Source organism: Epinephelus fuscoguttatus, linkage group LG18 (assembly GCF_011397635.1).
Source record: "Epinephelus fuscoguttatus linkage group LG18, E.fuscoguttatus.final_Chr_v1".
In the NCBI taxonomy this organism is placed as follows: domain Eukaryota; kingdom Metazoa; phylum Chordata; class Actinopteri; order Perciformes; family Serranidae; genus Epinephelus; species Epinephelus fuscoguttatus.
Genome location: NC_064769.1, coordinates 11,312,120 through 11,336,246, shown reverse-complemented (window position 1 = coordinate 11,336,246; position 24,127 = coordinate 11,312,120). Strand labels below are relative to the sequence as shown.

At 41.6% G+C, this 24,127-nt stretch overlaps 1 protein-coding gene across 2 annotated transcripts in view; it reads left to right on the top strand.

Annotated features, from left to right (window-relative positions):
- The first annotated feature begins 14,824 nt into the window (after positions 1–14,824).
- Positions 14,825–24,127, top strand: part of fibcd1b (fibrinogen C domain containing 1b) — a 160,579-nt gene continuing 151,276 nt past the window's right edge. The window contains exon 1 of one of the 2 annotated variants that reach the window (XM_049604685.1): positions 14,825–15,748. In XM_049604685.1, the coding sequence (XP_049460642.1) occupies positions 15,677–15,748 (72 nt within the window). In that variant the 5' untranslated portion in view covers positions 14,825–15,676. The remainder of the gene's footprint in view (positions 15,749–24,127) is intronic. The other variant, XM_049604684.1, reaches the window with a different exon arrangement.

Below are 24,127 nucleotides of genomic sequence, written 5' to 3'. Positions count from 1 at the left end.
TGGTGAATGGCTACCAGCCACGCAGTGTGTGAATGGGTGAATAAGACATAGTGTAAAAATGTGGCTGCTTTGGCTATGCAAGTGTAGTCCATTTGCTATTTACCCTGTGATAGTCTGGCAACCTCTTGCCTGATGTTAGCTGGGATAGCCTCCAGTCCCCTCGCGACCCCCAACAGGATAAGTGGCTTATGGAAATTGAATAAATAAATGAAATTCCAATGTATGAGTGCATAAAGAATATCTGCACAAAGGTTTACAGTTCCACATTTTCACACATAAGCACACACAGCCTTCTTTGCTGTGAGTCTGGCTGCAACCAAGCATGGCAGCTACAGTAGCATGGGAAACATTAATATGGGGCACTGATTTTGATGAATTTACTGTATATCAGGCCACAAATAAGACAAGCCAAGCTAGCCAGTGCTGACAGATGTGTAACTGCAAACCTGATGTGTAACAGCAAACTTTTAATGTAATTCCAAACCTTGTGTTCTTTATGCACTCCTACTCCAGAAATTATTTATGCTAATCTTTTTTTTTAAATTTATGCACAATGCACAGCTACAGATATCCTCACAATGAAAAAATAACTCTTTTTGTTTTTACACATTCACACATTTGAATATACTTGTACAAAATCTTTTCACACATTTAGATGTAGTGATACACAGCTACAATACGTTTGACCCTATTTTAATTCAATTCAATTCAATTTTATTTATAAAGCCCAATATCACAAATCACAATTTGCCTCACAGGGCTTTACAGCATACGACATCCCTCTGTCCTTATGACCCTCGCAGCGGATAAGGAAAAACTCCCCCCAAAAAAACCCTTTAACGGGGAAAAAAAATGGTAGAAACCTCAGGAAGAGCAACTGAGGAGGGATCCCTCTTCCAGGACGGACAGACGTGCAATAGATGTTGTACTTAACAGATCAGCATAATAAATTAGCAGTAATCCACATGACACAATGAGACAGAGAAAGAGAGAGAGAGAGAGAGAGAGAGAGAGAGAGATGCAGGTAATGACAGTAGCTTACAACAACATTATTGAAAGTAATAATATTATAGTTATAGTTCTGGCTACTGTGGTACAATATGTTGAAAGTATGTATTAATATCTGGCAGTATACAAGTGTGACAATAGTCATATGTGTATAACAACAGTAGAAGTATGACTAATGACTAATGATGGCAGCAGCAGCAGGAGGCATCTGGCAGGACCACGGCAGCAGCACAACCACACACGTCACGCTGTACAGGCGCCGCTGCGGTATGAGTTAATCTGAGAGACAGTGGAGCACAAAGGCTCCGGAGAAGAAGCCGAGTTAGTGACATCCAGAATGGCCGAGTTAGCAAGATGCAGTAATAGAATACGAGAGAGAGAGAGAGAGAGAGAGAGAGAGAGAGAGAGAGAGAGAGAGAGAGAGAGAGAAGGAGAGAAGGTGCCCGGTGTATTATAGGGGGTCCTCTGGCAGACTAGGCCTAAGTCAGCCTAACTAGGGGCTGGTACAGGGCAAGCCTGAGCCAGCCCTAACTATAAGCTTTATCAAAGAGGAAAGTCTTAAGTCTAGTCTTAAATGTGGAGACGGTGTCTGCCTCCCGGACCGTAACAGGAAGATGATTCCACAGGAGAGGAGCCTGATAGCTGAAGGCTCTGGCTCCTGATCTACTTTTGGAGACTTTAGGGACCACGAGTAACCCTGCGTTCTCAGAGCGCAGTGTTCTGGTGGGATAATATGGCACTATGAGCTCTCTAAGATATGACGGAGCTTGACCATTTAGAGCTTTATAAGTTAATAGTAGGATTTTAAATTCAATTCTGGATTTTACAGGGAGCCAGTGCAGAGAAGCTAAAACAGGAGAAATATGATCTCGTTTCTTAGTTCCTGTTAGTACACGTGCTGCTGCATTCTGAATTAGCTGGAGAGTTTTTAAGGACTTACTAGAGCTACCTGATAATAGAGAGTTACAGTAATCCAGCCTAGAGGTAACAAAAGCATGGACCAATTTTTCTTTCCATAAATCTAGCCATGGGCTCATAATATACCTTAATATATTTTCCTTGCATTTCTTGCAGTGATTGATCCTTGTTTTTATCCGTCCTTTCTTTCTCGAATAGGTCAAAGCCTAGGATGGTTATTGTCTACATGTTATTATCTCATGCTCCTCCTCAACTGATGAGGGTTTTGTTTACAACTAGGAAGTCCTTTACAAGCAAGCAGAATGCTTTTCAGCTTGAGCTATTAAAAAGGTTTATGTTTCTATGGTATGACTGTATGAATGATGAAGGCTGATGGCTGGAACATCATGTTTTAAAGAATTGTTTCTTTATTTGTATACAGCATCGCATCTTCTTACTTCTTCATGAAGTTTTCGATGACCACATGGTTTAGTTCCATAAATATGACCATCACCGTCTTTGTTGTACTTAAGTTGTGGCCCATGGATACTCAGGAAAAATAAATTGGTAAAATAAAAGTGAGTATTTTGCAGATTAGTTCAGTAGGAAACCTACGTGAACGTATGTGAACACTGCGCAGATATGTTTAATATGGCCATATTGTTGATCTTGGCAGCATTCTCCAAACATACCGTACTGAGCTCATGCAGATCAGTCACATTTGGGCAGAATTCTTAGGAGAAACAATCGCTCCAAATTTAGAAATTCTTCACTGAGTGACTGATGGCAGGGTTTAGCCACAAACAAATATTAACAGCAGCCAGTCTGTTTAGGTAAGCATCAATTATTCAAACAGTTGATATATCTTTTGTTGGCACTGTTGTTAGATAAAAGTTTAAGATAGAAGGCCAAACATATTGAGGGGAGTCAGTGCTTTTTGGAGAGCAAATCCTTTCACCTTTGGCCTGCTCCCCAACTCAATAATTTACGGTATTTGTATACTGATTGATTTCTTTTTTCTGTCTCTTTCTCTTTTTTTTACTAGAAGCAAAGATGAAAGAGTTGGAGTCTCTTTCATCCATGTCCACTCAACCTACACATCCCTCTTCTATCAAGATACCTTTTTACCTTGCTATCCAGCCAGGAATGGATTCAGTGGGTTGACATCTGTCCTGCCTATCTGCCATCAACTCCAAAAGCTCCATTATTTCAAGTTGCAAGACTGTGATATTATGATTATTATATATCATTTTCATTCTTCTCTTTGGTTCCGTCTCTTCGGTTTCACCTGAAAGTGCACAGACACGGGAGTAGAATTTCATCTCCCCGTCTTTGGTATTTTCACACACATTACTGCATAGCACCGCAGGAGCGTCTCTCACTCTCTCTCTCTCTCTCTCTCTCTCTCACACACACACACACACACACACACACACACACACACACACACTTCCAACTGATCTTTTTCCAGAGTTGTGGGGTCACACAGTGCTCTCCTATAAAATTCACTGAAATGATCACAAACTTTCAAATGCAGATTACATGCTGGGGATGCAAATTATGTACACATTACATTCCTCCTCCATGATTTGAAGGCTGATTATGAGAGAGCGGAAGGCAGGCCACTGAATATCATTTCGAGACCAACTCTCCTCTCACAGAATACAGTGCATGTGGTCCACAGGTGCAAAGAATGTGATGACAGGGCTGTCATTGGCTGGTGCTGGTGTGTGCTAGCTGTAAACATCCCTGAAGTGTTGTTGGGCAGCTAGACAACAACGATTGCATTATACCTTGAATTTAGCCACAAGCCAAAGCACACGGTGCGAAGCTACACACAGCCACATTCTTCTTTTTGTATACTTTGATATATTTGGTTTTTAAAAGGGATGCATATTCCTTCAGAACATAATGACCCTTCAACGTTGAAAAAACACTTGTGCTATTAAGTGCATCTTTCACTCCGGACAGGCTACACTCTCTGTATAGTTCAGAGGATGAAAACTTAGTGAGGCATGCTCTCTTACCCAAGAGCCATCTGCAGATTTCAGAATGATGACGTGCCTTGTTTGCAGTTTAGATGAGGTGTCCTCTCACCTTTGCAAGACGTACATAAACATCTAGTTGTGATTGCGTGTGTGGAATGTCACTATAAGAGAAGTAGACTGCTTTACAAGGCTTTCTGTATTAATGCAGTCTGATAGTGTATATAGTCAAGGCCAAAGAGGAGAACAGCCGAACATGTGTGGTTTGGAGCTGCAGAGAGATTTAATGGAAAGGGCTGGGCGACACCACAGGTACAGGAATGTCCCAGTAGGGGGTAAAGAGTCTTAATGGAATTATAAGACATTACAAGAACAAGTATTTTTGGATTACCGCCTGCCTACTTAATTCCCAATCCCTCAAAGAGGTACAGATTGGACTTAAACCACTGTGGGAGGGCAGCCCTACATGAAATACTGCAGCAAAGACCTTACATTTCTTTACAGGGCAATTGGATCACATACTTGTGTGTTATTGATAGGTAAGCTTTTTTGATGCCATGCAGCACAGTGGGAAGAGAGACTGTGGAAATAGGGCTAAGTACTGGCAAGAATCTGGCCATACAATACGTATCATGATACAGAGGTTAAGATTTGAGATATTGTGACATATTACAATAATGCAACCTGTTCTCATTCCTAACGCTTTGTCAGGCCCCATGGCATGTGATGTTGATGCTAAAGGCATCCTTTAGTGTCTTTATGAGATGCACTTGGATTTCAGCTAACTCCAGTGTAAACCCATCCGTTTAACACTTGATGCTGAGAACAGCTGACATGGTTTAAGGAGTGATTAAGGTCATGCAGCCTGGGCAAGAGGGGAGATGGTCAATCTAAACTGGACTTTCACCCAGAGGACCTCAGTTTGTGTCCCATGTAAAACCAAAACTCAATGTAGTTTTATCATAACTTCATAAGGTTACACAATTCAAGTACAGTTGTCACACACTGACATCAGTCATATGGCATACTCATGTGCAGGGGCATAAATAAAGACAGTGCAGGCAGAGTGGTTGCACTGGGGCTAGTGGGGTGGAAGAGCAAGTAGAGAGCATGGGCCCTTGCAAGTGATTCAGATTCATTCATTCATCTTCTAACCGCTTCATCCTCTTGAGGGTCGTGGGGGGGCTGGAGCCTATCCCAGCTACATCGGGCGAGAGGCAGGGTACATCCTGGACAGGTCGTCAGACTATCGCAGGGCTGACACATAGAGACAAACAACCATTCACGCTCACATTCACACCTACGGACAATTTAGAGTTATCAATTAACCTAGTCCCCAATCTGCATGTCTTTGGACTGTGGGAGTGCCTGGAGAGAACCCACGCTGACACGGGGAGAACATGCAAACTCCACACAGAAGGGCTCCCACGCCCGGGATCGAACCGGCAACCCTCTTGCTGTGAGGCGAGAGTGCTAACCACCACACCACCATGCCGCCCTGTGATTAATATATGACTGCATTCAAAAGGAAAGGAATGACAAAGAAAGAATGCTCCTAATTTAAAAATGGTGCCATCTGCTATATATGTCCTCAAAGAGGCAAACCCACCTACGTCATGGTTTACTTTTTTATTCTTATTCATTTTTTAATTATTAGTAGCTATTTAAAAAACAAAATTATATGCTCTGTCTACATAAGCTATTAAAACTATAAATAAACTATAAAAACTATTCAAGATGGTGTGCACTGGGGCCCGTTATAACTTCCTTATGCCACTGTTTATGTCTCATTATGTTACAAACTTATTTTCACTCAAAATATTTTTTGACACACACAACTTTTTCTAGTTTTGTGCCTAAACTTAACCACAACCATTTAAAAAAATTAACCATATATTAAAATGTGTTTGAGCTGTGTGTCAAACAGATTATGTTGAAGGGTGCCCTGTGCGTCCCAACGAGATGCCAAGGGGCCTGACAAAATTATGGTATTTGCAGGTTGTTCTCACAAACTGCATATACATTTTTCTACAAAAAGCAACGCACTCCAATTCACACATATTCAAAAAATCTGAAAGGCTGCAATCAGTTCACCAATGTGATGACAGGAGTTAACAAGGAGGCAGTATCGAGCAGTCTGTGAAGGAGGCAAGTTGGGGTGGTGGATGGGTCACTAAAACCTAGACTTTTCCGCAGGATTTTTCCATGGAGATGCATGTTCGGAACTGTATTAGTTTTGAGTAATTTTAAACTTCATACTTGGCGACCTGTGTTTCTGTCAGCAGGAGTCTCGCCAATTGTGTTACAACCTGTGTGTGCACACCACAAGATTTCTCCAATGAGCCCTCGCCAACAGAGCCCCAGATAACACGGTGATATCACCAAACTTGGAGACGACATATTGTAAAGGCATGGATATTCCTTCTAGTGTTGAATCAGATCTGCCTCCGGGGCCTGGGTCCAAACACAACGCGCTCCCCGTGATCCTGTGTACACCGCCATTGTTGTTGTCACCAATTCGGTGTTGCCAGATCTTGGGAGAGAAACAAGCATCCAGGGCTATGGAAACAAGCCCAAAAGAAGTGACTATCATGCGTTTAAATAACTTATTAGACGTATATATAGAGAAAAAGGTGACGTTTAGAGAGAAAGCCCAAATAAGCAACTCCACTTTAGAAGCAAGCCCAAAGTCACGGCTAATAAGCGGACCTGGCAACCTTCCGGCTTGTCCTCCTCACATTTCTTGGGACGTATCCCGCCCCTCATTGGCTGATGCTCTTTGTCAGTCATGTCAGACTTCTCCAGTTTTCTAGCATGCCAGATATCCAGTCACAGATGAGGGGACGACTTGCTCGTAGGCTTGTTCACACGAGGACTCGTCGTGGTAGACTATCTGCTGACTCACCTCCGACCCAAGGTGGCTCTCAAGATCCTCTGCGACGTCAAAATCTTGGTGAAAATCTTGTAATGTGAACTAGGCTTAACATAATATGACAGTACTCAAGTGTACTGATCCTGTCTTACACCCCTAGGTGGAAATAAGTGGAAAGGGGTAAGAGATGTGTGTTGATTTTAGAGAAAGATGAGGTTGCAGGTTTCCAGTGCACAGACAGGTTGATTTCTCATGCTTGCATGTTTTTATAAGCCTCTTATACTGACTTGCACCTTTCTTTTATGATGCGTGTGTTCCCAGTCCTCCTGCTGCTCTCATAGCACCAAAAGAAAAGGTTCATTGGTGGGTGGAGCACTATATACTTGCAGAGGAGCCCGGGAGCATTGCCCGAGGGAGGCCCGCGGATAATTACAAACCATTCAACAAACACAGCTCGGCGGCTCACAGAGACACCCTGACGTTGAGCCAAGAGGCAAACAGAACTGTAATGAGACGGAGACGACAAAACATGGGAGTACATGAGTCATACAACATCGGCTACCGGATTGGAAACATGGATCGAAGTTGCAAAAGCAACAAAGAAACACCTGACTCACTGAGGAGGATGGAAGCCGAAGAAGGAGACGATAAAGGCCCAGCTGAGGATATGATCCATCCTATAAATGCTGCAAACTATCACAGATAGAGGACATAATCACACTTAGTAGCTCGGAGACAGTAATGAAGACAGTAAAGAAGAGGGTATTCTGGTCATAAAGTGTTTGAAACAACCCACCATATTTTCAAGCTCATAATCATTACAATCACTTTTGTGATCATCATCAGCACCACCACCACTTATGGAATTCCATCTCCCAGATTTACTGTACGTCTAATTACTCTCATTAGTAAATGTCACCTCTATGAATCTGCAGCCAGACTCAGTGTACTCACTGCACCCTCGCTGCTCAAGACTCTGTGTTTGCAAGTGTGGGTATGTGTGCACTGTTTGATGAAATAGCTTTGCCCCACAGGGTTGATATTCTAACTGAAAAAGGGAGAGGGCAGAGCGAAGAGCTCTGCAAAGAATCTGATGTATCAGTAACCTCAATCATGTCCCACACCTATGGCTAACCTCGGGCTAAGTTAGGGAATTAACAGAGCAGCCAGGGAGAGATGCAACACTGCCTTTGACTTTGCACTTCAGAGGTGCGAGCGCTTTGCCCCTCCTCTGGAGATTCTTGAGAAAGACCATCATTATACATTAATAACACCAGAGACTTCTCCCTCAGACTGCACAGCCTCTGTTTGTGTCCCCTATTGATTTTTCGCTGAATTCTTTTGATGAGAGTATAGGGACTGACACTTTGATTACGTTTACCGTTATTCGGTGTGTGTCTGGGTGTGCACTTGTGTGTGTGTGCGGATGTCGGCCATTGTAGAATGAATTTACTCTTACAAAGTGTGTATCTACTGTAAATGTGCATATACATTCACTTCTTACTAAATTTAAAGGGACAGTTGCCTCAAATCAAAAATTCATTAAAAAATGTGTTTGAAGGAAGAAAGTGTGGTAAAGAAAAGGGGTAAAAATAGTAAAGAATGCCATTGAGATTGTTTTGGGATAATACATGGTGAAAAATGTTAACTAAACAAGTATAGAAAACCAACAGCTGTTTAAAGGGACAGTTCACCCCAAAATCAAAAAGGCATTTCCCCCCCTTTTACCTGTAGTGCTATTTATTAGTCTAGACTATGTTTGGTGTAAGTTGCAGAGTGTTGGAGTTGTCTGCTTTCTCCTGAATGTTGTAAATAGATGGCACTTGGCTTGGTGTAAACAAACAAACAAACAAACAAAATGAATAAATAAATAAATACATCTGAAAAAAAATCAATAGCAATGTTTCTTTTCAGAAATCATGACCTGGTTACTCAAGATAATGCACAGATCTTGTTGTGAGCAGATTCATGTAGGAACTATTTAATTCTGTATTTCATTCTACCGAACTACACCCTTCAACCATCTCAGAGGGAAGAGTGCATCTACTCATGGACGAGAGGCTCCTGCTTGTGACAGTGTGAGATGTAAACATCAATGGCGCCCTCCTCGGCTGAGCTAAAACATTAGCTAGCTCAGTGATGCTAGGTGAACTAGCTGTAGATGCACTCTTCCTTCTGCGAGATGATACAGTTGGCTGGGTGTAATTTGGAAGAAAGAAAATAGTTCTTAAATAAAACTTCTCACAACAAAGTTGCAGATGTTCTCGAGTGACCAGGTCATGATTTCTGGAAAGAAATTGCTGTTGGACTTTTAAAATATATTTTTGGGCACATTGAGGACCACAAGCTGAGTGCCATCTAGTTCCGTTATATTGGAAAGAAGGCAGACATCTCTATGACAGATATATCCAGCACTCTGTGGCTCACACCAAAACAATTTTGATTGATAAATAGCACAACAGGTATGAGGAAAAATATGGATTTTTGAAAATAGGGTGCCCTGTTCCTTTAAACAACTGTTCGTTTCCCATACTTGTTCAGTAAACCTCTCCGACAATAAATTATGACATAACAACGTTACTGGCATTCTGTACTCGCCTTACCCATATTCTTTACCATACTTTCTTCCATCACACACGTTTTTTCTTCTTCTTTCTTCTCTTTCTTTTTTTTTCTTTCTTTGTGTAACTCTGTCGTTTTGCAAATTACAGGCTTGGCATTTTGGGAAGGGCAGTTCACCCTGTTGGTTCTTCACAGTTCTATGCATTTGTCCTGCTGCCACTCCATGCGTGAAAATTCAAGAAAAAAAAAAAGAAAGAAAGAAAAAAAAAGAAACACAGCCATGGGGAAAAAAATCCAAGAACAGAGCTTGGGCTACGTGTCACACAAAATACACAAACACACACACACTCTTGTTTGGATATGAGCACATATAAAACAGCAAATCCAATAAAAGGCTGTATTGTTTGGGATAATTGTAGAGATAAACAGCTCTTCCTGGGAGACTTCTCCTTTTTCTTCGAATGTCTTTGGCTGATCAGGTTTCGGTGACATTCAAAGATGGGGCCAGGACTGAGCACACACATGATACACACACCTGCAAGCACACCAGACAAAGACAAGGTTTTACCGACAATGGTTTGCCTCGCTGTATATTTGGCAGCCCTATTTTACCTTCTCCTTTGATATTAAAGTCATGGCTCATTCATTGTGGGGGAAATCGCTATATTATTACAATATTTTCAAAAGCCCGGAAGGATACAGACCAAATTCAATACCCCTGCAGTTTGTCAGCAAATGTGCAATGTTTGCACAATTCTCCTTTTTCATCAAATACGAACTACAACCTCGGGGCGTAAAGACATTTGGTGTTAACTGCCTTTTGTTCCGGCGAGCACAAGTCAGTGTGTCTGTTTTTACATATGATTTATTACATACTCATTTAGACGTGCTGATGGATTCTTACAAAGGATTTTACGTGTCATCTTACTCTGATTAATAACACATATAATACATGCAAGTAGAGATCAGTGTAATTGGTGATTTAGCAGACATGTCAGGACTCTACAGTTTGCATGTTAGGAGAACTTTTCCCTTAATGTGATCTTTTTGTTTTAAAGAGCCGTCAATGAGCATATTTTCACAGATTAGGGAAGCAAAGCAAGAAAACGAAAGAAAAAAATAAATACAAATATGTGGAAATGTGAATATTAGAATAATAAGGTATGAATATGCACTTCAATCACATCAAAGAAATACTACTTTTATATGTGGCATGTATACATGTACTCCATACGCATACACATTTATTACACGTACACACGCTATCATGTACACTTAAATGTGCACAATACAAAAACATACATATGTAATTATTTGTGCACTTGTGCAGACATTATTTACTCATGCATATTATATGATGATTGTGTGATTTTATGCATGCATACATGTATGCAGTACCATAAAAAACAAATATATTGTAAGACATCAAGAACTAGAGGCATTTCTTTTCTTTCCAGCCCTTTGTGTTATTCTCCAGTTGACTTCTTATGTTCTCAGCGCGGGAAATTGATTCCTTACATCGACTTATGATGCCTTACATTGTAGGAATGTGTGCCACTGATAATTATTCTCAAACCATTCTTGCTGTGATGTTGTTGGGAAAGTGCATGAGCAAACTTTCATGAAACTGCGTCAGCACTGTGGCTTTTTGAGATAATTTGCTAATGGGAAACTCAGATCAGTGGCTATAGGAATACCTCACCCACAAAACCACCCTTTATATATCAATTATTCATGCCGTGTTACCTTGAATTTGTAAAGAAAGCTTTGTTTTTCTCACATGCCTCTGGTGAAAGGAGAATCCAAAAAGTGGCAAACATTGTTGATTAATTGAAGTAAACGGGGACCACGTTTAACAAGAGCAAAACATCTGTTTACAAACTCTCACAGAATATAACAAGACTTAAAGTGAAAGCATTGATAAGTTTCCCTTTCAGTCCCAATCAGAAAGGGCTGAAGTCAAGGCAATGCAACATGTTTGGGAAACACTGAGCATACCACTAGATAAATGAGACTTGGATTTTACTGCACAGGTTGTGTGAGACTTTGTAAACAGATTGTTTAATATGGTTTTGCTATTGTTAAACAACAACCCCCATTAACTTCAGTTAATCAACAGCATTTGCCCTTTTTGGATTCTTTGTTTATTGGAGGCATGCTAAAATAAACAAACTTTTCTTCACAAATCCAAATCACTTTTTTTGCATTTGTTTTAATACATAATTTGATAATTCGTTATGTATTTATTATATTTCACAGTCTGACTTCATCCTGGTTGCAATAAAGATAAAGCTGACAGTTGGCAAGTTGTTTATGTTGTCACCCCACCGTCAACTAAATGTGATCAAACCACACACTAACATCCCTAATGAAGCAAATTCGCTAAGTTCATAATGCAACACATTCTCACTCCGACCTTGTCACACATTAAGGGCCATAATATACTTGCTGCAAACAACGCAAACGTGACCGCGTCATGGCAGCCATGCGTGATGTGTTTGTTTGACGCGTTGAACGCACATCTCAACGCAAGGTACCGCAATGCATGCGCGAAATGCAATATTCCTAACTGCTAGAGGCGCTGGTGCGATTGCACACAGTGACCCGACCGGATGATCAGACCAGACCCTTCTTCTTCTTCTTATCAGATTCTTCACAATTTCCGGGTTATATTTCTGTTGTCTGCCCCAAGTGGTGACCGCCAGTATTGTGCATTTTGGCTGCATAGTGCTGCGTACACAAGGCGTTGTGTGAAATTCAGAGATTATGACTTGTATGGACACAGTTATCAACGTGGAGGTGGCTGAGCCGGCGGCTAATGGCTAAAGGGTAACTCCATAAAGAGTGCTAAACAACAGCAACAGTGCTGATGGAGCTAATGGTGTTTACAAGGGGTGGGGACCAGAGGGTGGGCACGACGCTTCCAGGACATCCTGCACTCTCATCCTGTTATGAGTGGTAACCAATGTATGAGCATAGCGCAATGATACATGTACTAACATGCGTGGATTACAACACACAAAGATACACACATTGGCTGCTCAGAACGCCATTACTCCGCTACATCTTTACATAACAAATACTTGATTGCCGCTTCTTTAATGCTCTGAATGTCACACACAAAATCTTTAAAAATAGTAGATAAGGATGAAACTTTAACTTTGATTCTTGTTTGTTTAGTCATAAATATATAAAGTTACTGATAATTTCTTGCAAGAATTTTTGTGCAGTAGTATCACTGAGGTGCATAATTCAGAGGGTGATACAGTGAAATCTGTATGGTAAAACTCATTCACCTCTGCTCTCAAAGAGGATCCTGTGATGTACCAAAGAAATAAAAAATCACAGAATGTTCAAACAGGTTTAATACTGTATGTCAAAACATTCAGTTTGCAAATTTTGTTCCTCAATGGGCTGTCATCCATGACAAACTATTGCACCTTAACAACATCCCCTCAATCCACTGGTGCATGTCAGACCTGCTGACAACAAACATTGTGTAGCAGTGACCCTATTTTGCATTACCCCTCCCCTTTGTGAGTGCAGGTTCATCACAGGGATGAGTAATCTCACTCGTGCCTTGGTCCCTGCACCACCGATTACGCCTCTAATCATCTGTCCATCAAACTACCTTAACTGAGCAAAAACATGACCACTCTTGTGGACCACATTATTGACAGTAATGACTCTGTGTAGAGGAGAGAGGGAGGAGTCTTTGTGTGCTGCTGTGCTGCCTGTCAGCAGGAACTGAGTACACTGAAAACTGTCAGTGTAAATTGTTTTTTTTAGGAACCTGTTGATCAATTTATACTTAGAGTTCAAACACAAGAGCTCTACTGTTAACCCAGCTGAGTTATTTAAGTAAGTGTGACGACCTTTTATAATAATTAGAGGTTGAATACACAATGAGAATGACTTGAGAATCCTGCCACTGAGACACAAACCACTAAACAAACAACAAACCACTTTCTACAATTACTCCTTATTATTTTCAGTTCTAGCTTATTGGAAATTGGAATCATGTGCGACTGTGCTTAACCTTGCTAAGATGTAGGTATATATTTAATGAATGTTCACTGCCTTGCACTGCTCTTTCACACAAAATTATTGATCTTATGTTGTACAAAGTGTCCAATAATCTCAGGGCTCACCTCAGATAAACTTGTGTAAATTTAGGAAAGGACTTCGATGGTTTTAAATCCAGTTTCTGTGCAATACATTTTAAAATATAGATGAATAATAAAGAGGTTTAATATTATGTTTTATCTTTTTTCTGCTATAGCGAGGTTCTTCTACTTTAAACAAGCAGCCCTACTTCTAAAGGCTGCCACTCAAACGAGAAGTGCTGGGTGATGTCACACAGTGCGCCGTTGTCAGTTATTCTTATTTAGTAATATTTCTGCAATTTAATTTTCTTAATCATTTTCTTGTAAATTGTCAATTATTTTTTTCATACTGTGCTTTTTTGTTAATTAAAGCTTTATTGATAATAAAGTGTGTTTAGTCATTAATTTTATACAAGCATATTAAAATGACTTGGGGCCTTGAGCTGAGGCACATTATCAGGCAATGGGCCCCTGGGCACACAAATGCAAAAGCCCACCCCCGCCTCCCACCACCTCTCCTACATAAGAGCAAGACACACACACTTTACAGTTGTTAAGTCTTTTTTGTGTGTTTGCATCTCTTTGTGGTTTCAATTTCAATTTTATTTATAAAGCCCAACATCACTAATCACAGTTTGCCTCAGAGGGCTTTAAAGCATATGACATCCCTCTGACCAGTGGACCCTTGCAGCGGATAAGGAAAAACTTCCCAAAAATCCCCTTTAACAGGAAATAAATGGTAGAAACCTCAGGAAGAGCAACTGAGGAGGGATCCCTCTTCAGTAGATGTTGTACAAAATAACTACTAATAACTACTCTCTTTGTAGTTGTTTTGTGTGACTTTGGTCGTTTTGTGTCTCTTTGTGGTTGTTTTGCTCCTTCTTCTAGTTATTTTGAATGTCAGCTCAGTACATTTTAATTTAAGTGACATTTTGTGGATGAGGGCCAGGGGCCCCTCTTACACTTTGGGCCCCAGGGCCTGTGCCCATTCAGTAGGCCCATTCAGTAATCCTTCAATGGCCTTGAGGCTTTATAAAGAGAGGTGGTGATGGTTTGGGTTTGTGGGAGCCCCAATGTAAGGTGTTGCTTAGGGCCCCAAAATGTTCAGAAACGGCCCTGGTCCCACGCGGACATTAAGATTTTAAATCACCAAACCTAATCAGGTATTCGGTCATAGCAATGTACATACGGTGGCAAGATGATCTGTGTGATTTGTTGTAACCTTCAGGAGATTTTCACACGTTTGTGTTCCTTTAGGAGGATTTTTATCAGCAATCTGGTATCCGGGATTAGCGCCCATTAAACCATTACACAGTTTGTAGTCTAAGAATAAATTTGCCACAATCTGCTGCTGTTTGGGTTGCGGTGGAATAGGAGGGTCCACGGTGCGGTGGAAGTGAAGTAGCAGGCGGGGTGGCACAGCAGTCGAGGGCAGGGCGGCACAAGGAAGGAACGCTGCCTTGGAGCGCGGCGTGCGTACCGAAGGGACGCGTTGATTGACAGTCGGAGGCACGGAGCGCCCTGTGCGGCACACAAGCCGAGCACGCTAATCTCCCCGTACCCGTCTTGTCAAAGGCATCTCTGTGAAATACCAGCCAGATCAGCCTGGCGCAAATAAAGGAGGCTCTATCCATCCCCTGGGCTCGGTGTTTGGAGTCTTCTCGCCGATTCAACGAGAAACAAAAAGCAACGCGGCAGCACTGCGACCCTATCCCATCCCGTCTTTACCTGTTCGGTCACAACTGGACACAGTCTGGACTAACCTGGCGTCTTAAAGTATCCTGGACACGGGAGTGGTGGACAAAAAGGTCAGGTTGCACTTTGCAGTCTGAGCCAAAGAAGATTTTGTCGGTTCCTTTTTATGGAGTAAAAGGACTGCGCCCGTTGCTTTCGGGATCCTCTTTGGGGTTATTTTTTTGTTTTTGTGAAATCCAACATAATTGTAATGTGTTTGTGAGTCAAGTTACAAACCCTGGAGCCGGTAAACACTCCTTTTCATTATTTTTAAGTGGAATAACGGGCAGATTATCAGAAGACTCTCGGGAGGAATTTTGGTGCGTAAATTGTGCGGTGTGTGCGGTTGCTGAGCCGCAGAAGTAGTTGTGCCTCCCTTCTTTTCTTGCGTTTAATACCCAGTTTTCCCATGGAGTAGGCTAAAACACAGGTTAAGACTTTATAAAAGGAGCGGGTTTATTCTCTGTCGCCTGGAACAAACAGGCGGATCTGATGCGCAGATTCTCCGTAGGATGGTAAATGACCAATGGGGAATCATGAACAGCTCTTCTGAACTCGAAGATGGGACTCGGCATAAAAACCAGGTATGTACACACAATCTACAGTAGCGCTGTGGGTTTATGAGGAGTGGTGCATCTGCTTGGCGCAGTGTTACCACGCCGAGTTTGATAATGTGGCTCTCGGGCGAATCTCTGCACTGTAGAGACAGTCGCTGCTGCACATGAGCTTTTTTCTCCGACTCCCCGGCCACTGGCACTTCTGTTCCTGTCATAATGTCTAAACCCACCCGCAGATCACACAGTCCCCGTGGCTACTTGTGTTTAGCGTGACACGACGGTTCAATGTGTTAGTTGTGCTACTTGGCATACAAATGGATGAAGTGGCGAGAATGGTGGTAAAATCACGGCAGGAATGTGTGCGTGAAAAGGCGGAGAGTTGCGCATCTCAGCTGCACCTCCAGCAGATATTCTTAAATTTCCCTCCCATGTAAGCCTGGGCTGTACTTGAGCTGAATGTCTATAAATCGCATTTGTGTCGTTAAGAGTACTGAAACATGGCACACAGGCACCCTCCAATAGCTGTTAACACTCCAGAGCTCTTTAGGCCAGTCGGATGAATTGAGACAGGAGCGGACGTGCGTTGTGTTGCAGCCAAGCAAAGCTCACTTTGGGGAATAGTCAATGTTTCACAAGGTCAGTAGAGGGCTATTGACAACCCGTGAGGGAGAGGGCTCCCCTGGAACACACAGAATCGGATTTCGGGCAGCGAGAAAGCTTGGCGCCTTTGGAAACACACAGAATGATTTTACCCTTCTTATCCTCTTACCTGTGAGGATGGATTTGGTTATGATGCGACATCAGTGAGAAATGAAAGGTGCTGATGTGAAAACTTCATCGGGGCCATTGCAAAAATATTTTGACACAGGGGAGAAGTGTCAGGGATGTTACAGTTTTGGCACAGGGACCGTGCACTTTTTAATAACTACAAATTACATGGGCGTAGGTTTCATTTCAACATTGGGGGCGTGTTTTTTTGGGGGGGGGGGGGGACGGGACTTCTATCAGGGAAATTGAAAGTATTAAACAATTTACTGAATTCTGGTAATTTTTCGGCACCAATCTGTGCCCCTTTGGCATCAATTTATGGTGTAAATGTCTTAATTCTGTCCAAAAAGTTTGAAGGGTGGACACAAATGCATATGTTCTAAATATTAATGGGGATGTGTCCCCTGTATCCCCCCAGAATCTATACCTTTAACTCATTAATTTATCAACTTAAAAGAGAGAACAGTTTGCTCCCCCACCCTTCACCACAGTGTTAACAACAACAAAATGGCTTTCTTGAAAATATATGTCTTTGCTGTCAGTTGCTCTTTGACTCCAAACTAATTGCAAGTACATGGGCTGTGTCACTCAGAAGCCATTGGTTAGAAGGAAGCATGCTCTTGGCACATTTCTTCTAACTGACAAAGCTCGACAGTCAGACGATACGTGGCTTCCTGTCTTGTGCCTCAGTTGATGTCATGGCTCAGGCTGAGTCATTTACGTGGTGGCGTTCTGAATTGGGCCTCTACTGTCTAAGGTACAGTTACATTAGCAGCATCCATTAATGCAAGCCTGTGGTTAATTTTTCATACGGTTAGCTGATGTAACCTCTGAACTTGGAGGTGGAGCAGATCAATGACTAAAAGGGTATGACCAACATTTTGCCTGCAAGCTGCTTTGCCTCTTTTACATCCACTTAAAGGTCAGGCAAATCGCAAATATGCCCGTCATGGTTTTTAATTTGATGATGAAACACCAGAGTGTCTGTCTCAGATCATTTAACTGGCCAGAAAAAAAACATCTGTTCAAGGAAAATGATACCCAATGTGATTAATTTTGATTCTTATTCATTTCTGTGTTCATGAAGGAAAAAAATCCAAACGACTAAATGAAGCTCTAATATGCTGAGTGGTAAGCCTGGAGGATGAAAAGGCAAAGCATGTCCCACAACCCCAACACTCGCCCCGGATCAGACAGCATCGAGGAGGGAAGGGGGGGGGTGTTGGATGAGATGAGAGGTTGTGGGAAATGGGGATGGCTAATGCTGCTATCTGTCCCTCTCCTCCCTACATCTATCTGTCTCCTTCTTCTGCGCTTGTTATTTCGCTATCACACACAGACACACATAAATACTCTCTCACTGCGTGTCAGCCTGTCTCTCTCTGTAATCTTGAGCGGCAACACCAAACCTTTATCTCCAGCCTTGGTGCTATTGACACAGTCATTTCAGACCCAGTGGGGGGAGGGATCGGGTAATAGAGATCTCTTGTGGTCTGTGTTTGTTTTGATATTACAAAACGTGGCTCAGTATTTGTCTGGTAACTCTGCATATTTGATTTGTTACCGTAGGTGTGCTGTCACCCGTGCCCTTTCACAACAGATGGAGGCCGGTTAGAGTAAAACGGGGATTCGAGTGCAACTTAAACACAGCCTTGAGATCTAACTCACTGGATAACAGGCAGCAGAGGCAGAGGCTATACATGATTAGATAGGCTATTAACTTGTGTATATAAAAATATGACAATTCATAGAAACAAAATGGCTACCATGAGCTATAAGTAGATAGAACTGTGAAAACTCCCACACAAGGTTTTGGTAATGAAACAACGAGAGCTGAGGTGAGTCAAGGTTGCCACTTGCCATTATCACCTTTCAACTGAAGGGTGTAAAAGTTCTTATAAAATGGCTTTTTTTCCCTCCAAGATTGCTCTGAGAAAAAAACAAACAAACCGTAATTCCACACAAGAAACAAACATCGAGGGATGTAATATTGTGCTGTAAAAACACCAATATTGATTTTTGGGGGAATGCTAGCTAGATTTCTTATAGGGCCATTTGCTATAGCTGTTTCCATGGCATCATTCTTACATCAGCCGTGAATCAAGTTTGAGCAACTAGTCTTACGTCCTAATTTAAAATCTTAAATGTGATATATGTATGCACCCACATTTGACAGCTATATAGTCAATTTCATCTCTTTTTTTTTTACCCCACATGGCCCATTGCATGCACGCACACACATACACACACACGCACATATAGCTGAGAAGTCAGTGAGGCCCAATGGAGTTGCTTACTTGGATTGTCGGCAATCAATAACACTCTGAGAAGTCCAAACTTTCCAAAGCACTGAAAGAACTGTTTGTATATGGGTAGAATACCGTAGAGTACAGCTGTGCCTTACCATCTTACACATTGAGATGGACACACACACATTGCACTTAAAGACATTTATACATTACAGACGAGCTTCACTTTCAACGCAAACAGATCAAAGTCACAGACTCGCATCAATACGTCAGCAAATCACCAGACTACAGTCAGGATGTTTATGTATCTCCAACACATCGGCCACAAAGCTGTAAAAAGGAGGAAGGTTTGCCTTGACAACACACACACTGCAGGCCCACATCTATCAGAAACACACTCGGCAGCAGCCCAGCTCAGAAATTATATCAGGCTTGCATGACAGCCACAACACACACACACACCCGCGTGCGCACACACACACACACTAACATCTCTGCCAGGATTTATCAGTCTGCACTAACTCACTTTAATACTCCTCGCCCCCACATGTGGTAACTGTGGCACATCAGGCAGAACCTAAAAGACTTGACCATCCTTCATGCACACGTCTTTCTGCATATATTCATAATAAGGACTTAAAAACTTGTGGAAAATATCTAATTGCAGTTTTTCTAACCAACATTGCAATTTAAATTATCTTCTATAAAGTAAACAAGATCATACCAAGCATAATAGAATCAGAGTCCCAAAGGGTAATGCACTTGTTTGATGTTGAGGATGTTGTTTTTCTACAAACCAGTGAGCTCAGTTTTCTACACAAACATTGACTAGTTCTTCTTTATTAAAGCTGTAGTTGGTAAGTTTCATAAAAATAACCTTTTGTCATATTTGCTGAAACTATCACTTTGATTACACAGTATACTACATGAGGCAGATAATCTGTGAGAAAAAAATCATGTTCTTCCTCCTCGTGGTGCTTCTAATGGAATATGCAAGAATCCACCGACCAATCAGAGTCGAGGGGTCTCTGACGCAGCTGTCAGTCACTGCTCTGGTCAAACTGTCAAACTGTCAAACTAGGCAGCGTTCATCAAATATGAATCAAATTTCTGTTACTGCATTGCCTGTTTTTTGCCCATCAGCCCCGGCCAACTTTCTCATTTTACAGCCAAACACTTCACCAAAACATGTTTATGAACTCACTCAAGACGAGACATAGGCAATGCAGCAACACAATCTCGATTCATATTTGATCAGCGCTGCCTAGTTTGACAGTGTGACTGCAGCTCACGAGCAGTGATTGACATGATAGACAGCTGTGTCAGAGACTCCCTGGCTCTGATTGGTTGTTTACCAACAGCTGAGGTAGATTCGAGCAAATGCCACTAGAGATACTATGAGGAAGCAGAGGAAGATGATTTTGTCACAACTTCTGCCTTGTGTACTCCTGTCTGGGTATAGAAACAGTTTCAGCAAACATGAAAAGTTACTCACTACAGTTTAAAGGAGGGTATTACATCATACAATTTAAAGTGGTGTTGCATTTATTGGTAACAGCTGCATGGTTGGCCACCTATGATAACACTACCAAACTGCTGGGAAGTTGCATCTGACTGTGTTTTTGATATCAGACATGCAAAATGTTGCAGCACTGCACTCTGGCTAAGCTAACATTAGCTTAACAGACTGAAGGTCTGAATCCTGGAGGTCCAGATTTATAGTTTTGTTTTTTTTTTTTATGGACAATAAAAACATCCAGGCCTCTCTTTATTTTATCAGACATTAAAAAAATGATACAAAGTGCTGCTCCTTCCTTAAAAGCATCTCTGGCCAAGTTTAAATTTACAGACACCAGCGTGCCAAGAGCGAGCATATTTACCGCACAACAGCCAAGATCGCTTTTTTTGTTGTTATGCCAACTAAAAGAATTAATGCTAATTAATTATAAGTGACTAAATTTGCATGGTGTCATTACAAGTGATGAAATCAACAGCTGGAGGCTTCAACTTTCACTTGCTGCACCTCATTAAGGCACAGTTATGTAAATTGTGAATAATATGGCAGCTCTTGAGAATTAGAAATCGCAACCTTTCGAATCGCTGACACAAGCAGTTACATACTAAGTATATGTTTCTTAGACCTGTGCTGCAGTAAATAAAATAAAGTATGTAAAAGGTGTTTTTTATACAGCTAAAATGTGAAATGACCTTTCAATCACAGTGAAAGAAAAGAGGTGAACACTGTATGTGTGGGATGATGGGCTGGCTGGTTTTCTGGGTATCCTTGTCGAACTAATGAACCTGCTGAGCTGGCTGGAGGTATAGGAGGCAGTGTGGAATGGAGCAGAGCAAAGCAGAGAGAGTTCTCTGGTTCAATGGGCCTGTGATTTCCCTGTGGGGGGTCCTGCTATGGCAGCAGTGCAGCCCTAACAACCTCAGCTTCTGTCTCGTCCTGCCCCGCTAAGGGTGGCTTCGAGGAAACGCCCGCCAGCAAAAGTTTTCAAGGCCCCAAAAGTGCTTCATCCATTTGTCAGATCACACACCAGAACACACAGCAGACGGCAGACGCATTGATATGTACAAATCGTGCACTCAGACAAGTTCAGCATGTGAAAATTGGGGCATTTAAACTCTTTGTACTGTGTCTCTCTCACTGTCGGTTTATGTGTGCGTGCCGCCGTCTGTGCAGATGCAAACTCTCACAAAAAGACTCGTAATGTGAGGTGGGTTTTTTTAACACGTGTAATGTGATGGTTTGACAGGATTGCAAAGATCTGTGTTTGCCAAGGGTGTGCACATAATGTTTTTATTTGTGCATCCTGCTATACATAGACCGCTGTTGAAAGACGTTAATTATCTCAGAGGAAAGATTGATCAAATTAGGTCATGTCAGTCTTTGTGTTTCCTGCAGTATGTGTTTAACAGCACAGTAAACATAAAAAAGACAGCTTGATATGTTTGCGTGGGTCTGTGCATGCTGTACTTGTGTGATCACGTGCGCCCATCAATCCATTGTTCTTTTTTAAACAAAAGTATGGGGGTGGGAGCAGAGGGAGAGTTTTTCAATTTATCAAGAAAAAAACAATCCCTCGGTGTCATTGATTTCACTTTGGTACTGCTCTTCATAACAACGCCGCCTTTCTATTGGCATGCACGATAATGAATTTCAAAGCCTTAATGTTGCAGTGTGTTTTTCTTCTTCTAGTGGGCATGTTCTCCTCACACACGAATCCTTTTCTGATCCTCTTTATTCTTTTGATCATTTTTTTTTATCATAATAATGATAACATTATCTTCTCTGAAGCTTTGGACACGTTTTTATACTATATAAGCTGTGTATATTTGAAACCCATTGTTGAATTGTGGGATCAAAACCTAAGTGGTTTCGCAGGAGTGTGGGCCTATTGTTAGAATAAAGGTATGAATGTGTGAGAGGAGTGTGTGTGTTGGTGGATCAAAGCGGTAACAAGCCATTACTGTCAAGTTGTTACGTAAGTGAAGAGTGCTTTTTTGCATAGGAAGTGATTTAGTGCCTTAATGGAGCGGCGTGTTCGTTTGTTTAGGTTTCTGCTGCAGACAGACGGAGCCATTTTGGCTAACGTGCATGTACTGTAGCCCCATGAAACCAGGGGCTCTACTTATCTGAAGGTTATAAATGACAGCAGCTGTCCCATGTGCTTTTGGCCTTGCTCTTCCTCTATCCGCCTTTGTCATTTGACCCTCACCCTCTTCTATGTCTTTTTCTCATTTTCCCCCTTTCTATATCTCCTGCTGACACAAAGGGACGGGACATTTCAATATCAGATTTCTAGTGCTGCAAGGTGGCCAGGAGGCCTTGAGAGGGAAAAAAAAAGGCGAGGCAAGGAAGGACAAGAACAAGAATGAAAACAGGAGTTGATAAAAGCAAAAGAATAAAAATAAGAGCCAGAGTAGAGAAACAAAAGAGTAACCTGGAGTAGAGTAGAAAGGACACAGGAGGGTTGTTAAGTATGAATCACAGTAGGTCCCAGTCAGCGTTGAGCAGGCAGCAGGCTAGCTGGGGGCACATGTACCTTTTGCGAGATGACGCAGATATATTCCAGCTGCTCAAAATCCCACATATTTCCAACAAAGGATTGCTATCAGATATACCACACAGTGTGAGAGGAGAGACAGCCTTTTTTCCAGTCGACTCCTGGATCAGTTACAAGGCTCATCACGGAAGCCCCAAAGCATCACCAAGGGCTCACTCGCATCCAACTCAACAGCTGCAATAGAAAGTAATTGTACCTAATTCATTGGTGATTCTTGGTAATGGTGTTGATTTTGTGCACTGCACATGCTTTTTTTGTGGGTATACACATGTACTTACTTGTAGGCGAGCACCAGTGGCACCTCCAGAAATGTTCATGGGGGGGCCAGATGGGGCTACTGAAAATCTTTAGGTGGCACACTCATTGCTGTTCAAAGAGGCTGGTTGTCTTTTTCCTTAAAAAGACAAATATACAGCTTTAATTTGAAGGACTGTGTTGGTTGTAAGGAACAAAACATTTACTGGGAACATGCCTTCTTAAGTCCCAGCGAGTACCTGTTTTTGTTAAAAAATCTTGAGGTGAGAGTTCAAGGGACACCTGTGAAAATCACCATACCATTTGACCCCTCATCAAAATTTTGCTGAAATTTGGAGCGTCATTTAGCTCCCTGCCTGACAACTTATGCCAACATGGTTGGTACCAATGGATGCCACATGATCAGGCCACATGAAATCTGTTTTAAGTTTTCCAGATTCCGTTATATTTCCCCCCAAATCATGTTTTCTGTTTAATTTTTCTAATTTTGCGTTTTACAACTTAACCACATTTGTCATTAGAAAAAGTCTAATATTGTGGTAGGTTCATTAAATCTAATCAATTCAATAAGAAGATATTCAAATTTTAATGAATATCAATGAATTTGATGTAATACAACACCACACTTATTTTATTAAAGTAAGTACTTCAGCAGTTTTAAAATGAACCATTCCATCCTTTTGTAAAATAAAGTACTTCACGTCTGAGAACAATAAAGTGATCTTCCTCATAATTTAGTAAGATTTCATAATTTATAAGGGACGCAGGAAATGTGTTTTAACTTCCTGTAAATGTAATACAATTAATTTCATTTTCATACATATATTTTCACTGTGTTATCACCATATTTTGAGAAGCAGATGTAGTGATAAGTATATCCTGGGACTTTTCAATGCATTTACACATGGTTTGACCACAGAGATGTAAGTGATGGTTGGCTTGATGCTGCCTCTCCACCCCCCAAGAGGTTTAGGAGGATTTGATTCAGTTTGGCTGACTGAAGAAAAGACTGCGGTCAAGCTAACGTTAGCTGTCTTTCCCCTCACCATGGTCAATCCATC